At 47.5% G+C, this 6,000-nt stretch overlaps 1 protein-coding gene across 4 annotated transcripts in view; it reads left to right on the top strand.

Annotated features, from left to right (window-relative positions):
• Positions 1 to 211: 211 nt before the first annotated feature.
• Positions 212 to 6,000, top strand: part of CPEB2 (cytoplasmic polyadenylation element binding protein 2) — a 167,940-nt gene continuing 162,151 nt past the window's right edge. For 2 of the 4 annotated variants that reach the window (XM_086964080.1, XM_086964078.1), the window contains exons 1-2: positions 310 to 1,448; positions 4,404 to 4,682. In XM_086964080.1, the coding sequence (XP_086820206.1) occupies positions 594 to 1,448; positions 4,404 to 4,682 (1,134 nt within the window). In that variant the 5' untranslated portion in view covers positions 310 to 593. Of the gene's footprint in view, positions 1,449 to 4,403; positions 4,692 to 6,000 lie in introns of all 4 variants that reach the window. The other 2 variants (XM_086964077.1, XM_086964079.1) reach the window with 2 other exon arrangements.

Here is a 6,000-nt window from a genome sequence, read left to right as displayed (position 1 = left end):
TTACTTCCCTCTTTATTTGGGCATACGCCCTGCTCTGTTAAAGGTCTGCGCAGATCTGTCAAACGAGCCGTGGACAGACAGAGAAAACAGTGTGTCATGGGCATGGGTGCGGACGTCCCCGCCCTCTGCCTGTCCAAGATGGCACCCTGCAGCAGCCAGGGGCGGGGACAGCCACGCACTTAGAAAACACTCCGGGGGTTGAAGCAATGGCTCATTACTATGGATGAGGAGCGGGCGGACAGGGATGGTGTGGATTGTGACGCGCCTTGACGCAGGTTCCGGGGTTTTTAACCCCCTGCCTGGGCGGAGGGGTTGGCCATTGAAGTGAAGGAGGAAGCAGAGAAGTAGACATAGACAGAAAGAAGGTCTCGGAAAGCCCAAATGACTGGAGCCAGTGTACACTGCTATATAGAAACCCTATATACCGCGCCCGGCCGCCCCACGCACAGTGTTTATTGCCTCATGAGCAGGCAGACTGTCCTCCTCTAAGTCCCCCCTCACACACCGCGGTGTGTGACACCGCTCCCGGCTCCCTGACATATATGTGCGTCCGCAGGTGATCCCCGGCACCGCGGCGGCCCGTTCCCTCCTCCATGGGGGACTACGGTTTCGGCCTCCTGCAGACGGCTAACCTGCCTGGCGGCGGCGGCTTCAGATCGGCGTATCCGCTCTCCGCCTCGGGATCTGCCCTCTTCCCTGGCGGCGGCGGCGTCTCCTCGCTCTTCCTGGCTGCGGCGGCCGCAGCGCAGCACCACCAGAACGGTGGGACGCCTATGCAGGACGAGCCGCTGCTGAGCCACGAGAAACCCCACAAGGCAGGGGACTATCGGCCGCCGCGGACCCGCGCACACCCCTCGCCCCCGCAGACCGAGCCCCAGGAGCTGGGCAAATCCGGGACAGAACTTCAGTACCTGCCCGCCGCCTCCCCTAAGAGCGGCGGCGCCGCCGATCTGCTGCTGTCCACAGACGAGGGGGTCGACCCCCCGGCCCATGCTGCGCCCTCGCCTCCCCGCATCCCCGGCATGGAGTCCCCCTTCGGTGGCTTGCCGGAGCCGCACAGTCCGGCACCTGCCGCAGGATCCTCCGCAGGCTCTTCGCCGCCTCCTCTGCCGGGCTTCGGAACTCCCTGGTCTGTGCAGACCTCTTCGCCACCACCGATGCAGCACCCCGGGAACGGCGGAGGTCCACTGCTGCAGGAGTCGCAGGACGCCTACTACCCGCCGCCCTCCTCCTCAGCCGGACTGAGCCCCGCAGCCTTCTTCCAGAGCTTCCCGCACAGCGCCCTGCAGGCCCCGGCCGGCTTCGGGGGACCCTTCTCCGGACCGCAGATGAGTGTTCCACCGCCGCAGAACCGGCGCTCCCCGGCCAGTCCACAGCTGCAGCAGCAACAGCACCAGGCTGCGGCCGCCTTTCTGCAGCAGCAGCGGAACAACTACAACCAGCAGCAGGTGAGAAACGCTGGGAAGAGGGTGGCAGAAGATATGCTTAATACATCCACCAGTATGTGAAGGGCAACTAGAACGAAGGTGGGTGGAGGCGAAGGTTCCGTAGGGCGACTACAGCAGGGATCTGAGAGGCCCAGAACCAGCTGAGGGGTGAGTTATGGGGTTTGTTGTAGGCGAGGGAATGGTATTTGTTAGACTGTGGATAACCTGGGGACGCCTGCACCCCAAAACACGCACACACCGAGGGGCAGTAGCTTCAGTAGGACTGGGCGAGTGGCTGAGGCGTCTTGTCACTGGCACCGGGAGACAGGATCAGAAACGGTTGGTGGATGGGCTGTTCGAACTGAGGGAGAAAGGTGGAATTGGGGCAGAATGGTGAAAATACATGTTGTGTTCATTATACGGCAAGAACTAGGACTCCTTCCATGTTTAAATACTCCTGTGTCGTGTGTGTGTGGGGGGGGGGGGGGTGGGGTGGTGAAGCTACAGTGACAGAACCCCCCTCAGTATAGGGGACACCCCTTCGGTTACTCGGGTGGCCCCGTCCCCAGAATCTGACAGTTGGCGGAGCCCGTTCACACGAGCTGCACCTGTCACCGCGGCACTGACAGCTCAGCAGCCGGCAGGGTGTGCCTCCTCACTGCGCAGGGAGGGAGAGGGCCGGGGGTCTGGCCTGCGCACTCGGCGCCATACGTGGCACTGGGCATATGTATTTTGCGCTGGCGTGTGGTGCATGACAGGTCCTGATCTGACAGCTCCCCGTGAATGGATGGAATCTGCTCCTTCAGCAGCTCTGCCTCCATTTCACACCCCATTGGCCGTGTTTAGTGCGCATCAGGCAACCATATACTCTCTCTCCTTTTGTTGCTTCTCTAAATTATTTCCGTGACGCTCTGCTCGGTGTAATAAGCTGTGTCCCTCCAAGGAGCACGCTTTCCAAGTGATAGCCGATTTGGTTCCGAGCCGAACATCTTACCTTAATCAGTAGGTCTGGGGGATGGCACTCGCCAGCTATACCTTCTATAATCTTCATGTGCGGTCTTTCTGCCACTGGTGGTACTTAGTCAGTTGTGTGAATTTAGAATGTTGTCACCTTTAACGCCACGTTTACAGTTGGCAAGCGGAGTTTAAAAGTATACTGAGCACATTATCCAACTCTAAAGCTAGGCTTAAATGACTCGCGCTTTCTTGAAACAACCTCGTTCTTTGTGTTTTGCTTCTTGTGACGCTTAAAACCTTCATCAAAACCCGACTTGATAATGGCGCAGTTGCTATAAACCGTTTAATCGCTGCATTGCGGTTTTCACAGAACCCTGACCTTTTTACAACTTCGCATAATAAGAAGGGGCTATGGGATTTAATTATATAATGTGTTCGCAAATGCCCGCGACCGTCTCTGCAATCACAGCCCATAATAGCCTTCTCTGCATTTCTTTGCAAGCTTGCAATGTTATTTTACATATCTAAGCGTTCAGTAATTCTTATTGATGTTAAATTGACATTGCGACACGCTTAAAGTATAGACCTGGAAATGACACACGTAGGTTATGTTCCTGTTTTGTTAAATGAGCCTACATCTTGTCACTCTTTTTAATGCAAACAGTGAAGTAGTAGTGGAGAGTATATTTGACAGGGGGCATAATTGTCTAGCCACAAAGGGATCATGGAGTCCTCCCACTTACCTCCAGAAATGCGCCCTTGTTTCAGCACTGTTCTATTTCCTAATATTTTCTCTACCGTGTCACGCTGTCCATTTGTGATGTTTATTTCCTGGTTGAACCCATTCTGCGTTGCAACGTAATTATTGCTGGGTGTCACTTTTAGATACATTAGTCACGAATACCCTGTGTGGAAGCTACGCGCTTCTCTGTTGATGATGCCAATGCCTGTTTTTTTATACCAATTTCCCTTTACAGTAAAATACAAATACCAGTCTCTTAATTGCCAGTTGTCAAGAAGTTTGGTGCATACACACACACACACCTTTCCTACCCAGACATTGTAACACTGCAAGTTCCATTTCATTTGACCGAATACGGTTTACGGAATGTTTTATTTAGGGCTTACATATCTTTATAGGATGCTTCAGTTGACGTTGACCATTGCCCATCTACCGACCCGAAACGGACCCCTAAACTATAATTTTTGGCAGGTTGAATTGTGGCGTAAAAAAAAAGTGACTAGTTGGAGTTGATATTTTTCCTCTGCCGTCTTCACCACTTAGGCTTCAATGGGGCCTTTCTAGAATCATGTGACTTAGGTTTTTATTTAAATGTTTGATCAATATTTTCTCCTTGTACGCAATATCAGAATTCATATTAAATTGACATTTTTAATAACGTTTTAAATGACAATTTTCTGTACTTTTTTTAAACGTGGAAGTTATGCTTTTTAGTGTCTGTGCATTGAATGGTTCGCTGTAATAGTGTCAATTCGTGTTTTGATTCATCTTAAGGTTATGATAATAGGATTATATAGATCAGTGTTTGTTTATCTTGAACATTTAGACTTCATTTGCTATACAATTGGTAGTCAGGGCACGAAGACCTAAACTGCTGTACATAAAGTCTGAAATTCTCTCGATGGTGCATTTAAAAAAAAATGTCCTTGTAAACCTTTGAGCTATTTAAAAACTGTAATTTTCAGTTTTACGTCCATACCTTTACGTTGTGGGCATTTATGTAGTAGAAGTAAAATGGCATTTTTTGCAAGATCACCAAGGGAGCTTATTGATTTGTATTAAGGGGTATTCAAGGATCATGGTTCTCGTAAGTGTGTGTGTGTGTGTGTACTAGATAAAGGGTGGTCATTTCAACAGTTCTTTAACATTTTCAGAAACCTTTTTGGTTATCAAAATCATATGTCATATATTTAGTTTTGTAAGAATTTTGTTACAACATTTTAGCAAGCTTTCATTTTATTTATTCTTCTTCTTTTTTATTTTATTTGTATTTTTAGCCACTTTTGAAACAGTCACCTTGGAGCAGTCACCAGGGCAGTGGTTGGAGCACAGGAAGCATGTCCTGGGGAGGAATGCATGGCCGGGATCGTAGAACTGGGAATATTGGAATTCCGGGAACTATGAACCAAATCTCCCCTCTCAAGAAACCCTTTTCTGGAAATGTCATTGCACCACCTAAATTTAACCGTTCTGCTCCATCGCTAACCCCCAAATCATGGATTGAAGATAATGTCTTCAGAACAGACAACAATAGCAACTCTCTCTTACCCTTACAGGTAAGAATGGTATGTAGCCAAAGGCGTATTTATTACTTTTTTCTCTATAAAATATGCCTATTTATGTTTAGCTGTGCAGTCTGAACTGAATTTTTACTCCATGTGTATTGTAAATTGATGTGACCTTTCTATTTTTTTGGGTGGGCAGACTAAGAAGGCTATGACATTGTATCTATCGTTTGGCACTGTACACATTTTTTCTCTGTACAAGTATTGTCCTGAAGAATAAAAAGCCTGATCTGTACCAAGACTAGAGAATCTACCTGGGTTCGTGGAAAAAAACGGATCAACTTCTAGAATAAGGGATTTGTTACAGTGAACTTCCAATCCCCTTTCCTCTTCATATGCATGCTTGAGGCAGTCTGTAGACCATGATTGATCAGAGGAATGTAGTTGCTTTATAGCAGGTGTTTTTTTGCACCCCAAAGATATTATGGGGGTAGCATTAGTAAAACAGGGAACTCATTTATAGGCTGATTAATTAGTCTGTTTGTACCGAGTGTACAGTATTCTTTAGCCCAGTCGGCCTCCTAAATGGCAGTTTGCAGACTTTTTTTTGGGATGCATTTTCTGAACTCTACTGTATAATATAACCTCCATTGTGCTGATAATTTTCGTTTGTTGATGTACAAAACCCATTTCTTGTATACTTGCCCAAGTTCCACAATTGGGTATCTATTGTAGATTTCAACATGGCACTGGGGATGAGTTTACCATTAACTACAATGAAAAATGCTTGGGAATTTGTCTGGAGAAAAACACATGAAAGGACTCTGGTAGAGATGTGGAAAAGTCATCTACTTTTAAAAGGCATAGCTAACAAGAAGACCCACCCAAAAGAAGGTTGATCAATTATTTTAAGCAGAAGCACAAACTGTTCACTAATCATAACAGCAGTTTGATTACTGTCCAGTGTAGCTGTAAGTTCGCTTTGGCTTTTCATAAGCTAAACATAGTAGTTCAATTTCAGCTGTTGCTCAGATGCATTACTTACTCACTATTTCTCATAACTTGCTAAATGAATGTAGTGTGGGGGAAAGCATTTCCAGTCGTAGAGATGTTTGACTTCTTCTGTGCACTGATCCTGCAATATTTCGTATGTCTATTTTCAAACTTACATTACTTTGTAAATGGTTAAATATATTATGTTTAGGGCAGCCATACCTTTTTTTCAGCATTCTTTGTTTGTACAGCATTAGCCTAAAAAGGAAATGCAGTAGACTACTCAACTTGCTCTTGCCTCTCTTGTGCTGTGAGAGGTGAGCACCTTCTTTGCTTGGCTCATTCCTTTGTCGTTTATGTACTTTCAGTAGTAAGT

The sequence above is a fragment of the Lissotriton vulgaris genome, chromosome 3_2 (genome assembly GCF_964263255.1).
Source record: "Lissotriton vulgaris chromosome 3_2, aLisVul1.2, whole genome shotgun sequence".
NCBI lineage: Eukaryota > Metazoa > Chordata > Amphibia > Caudata > Salamandridae > Lissotriton > Lissotriton vulgaris.
Note: the sequence above shows the minus strand (reverse complement) of the source record. Positions and strands in the feature narration are given on the sequence as shown.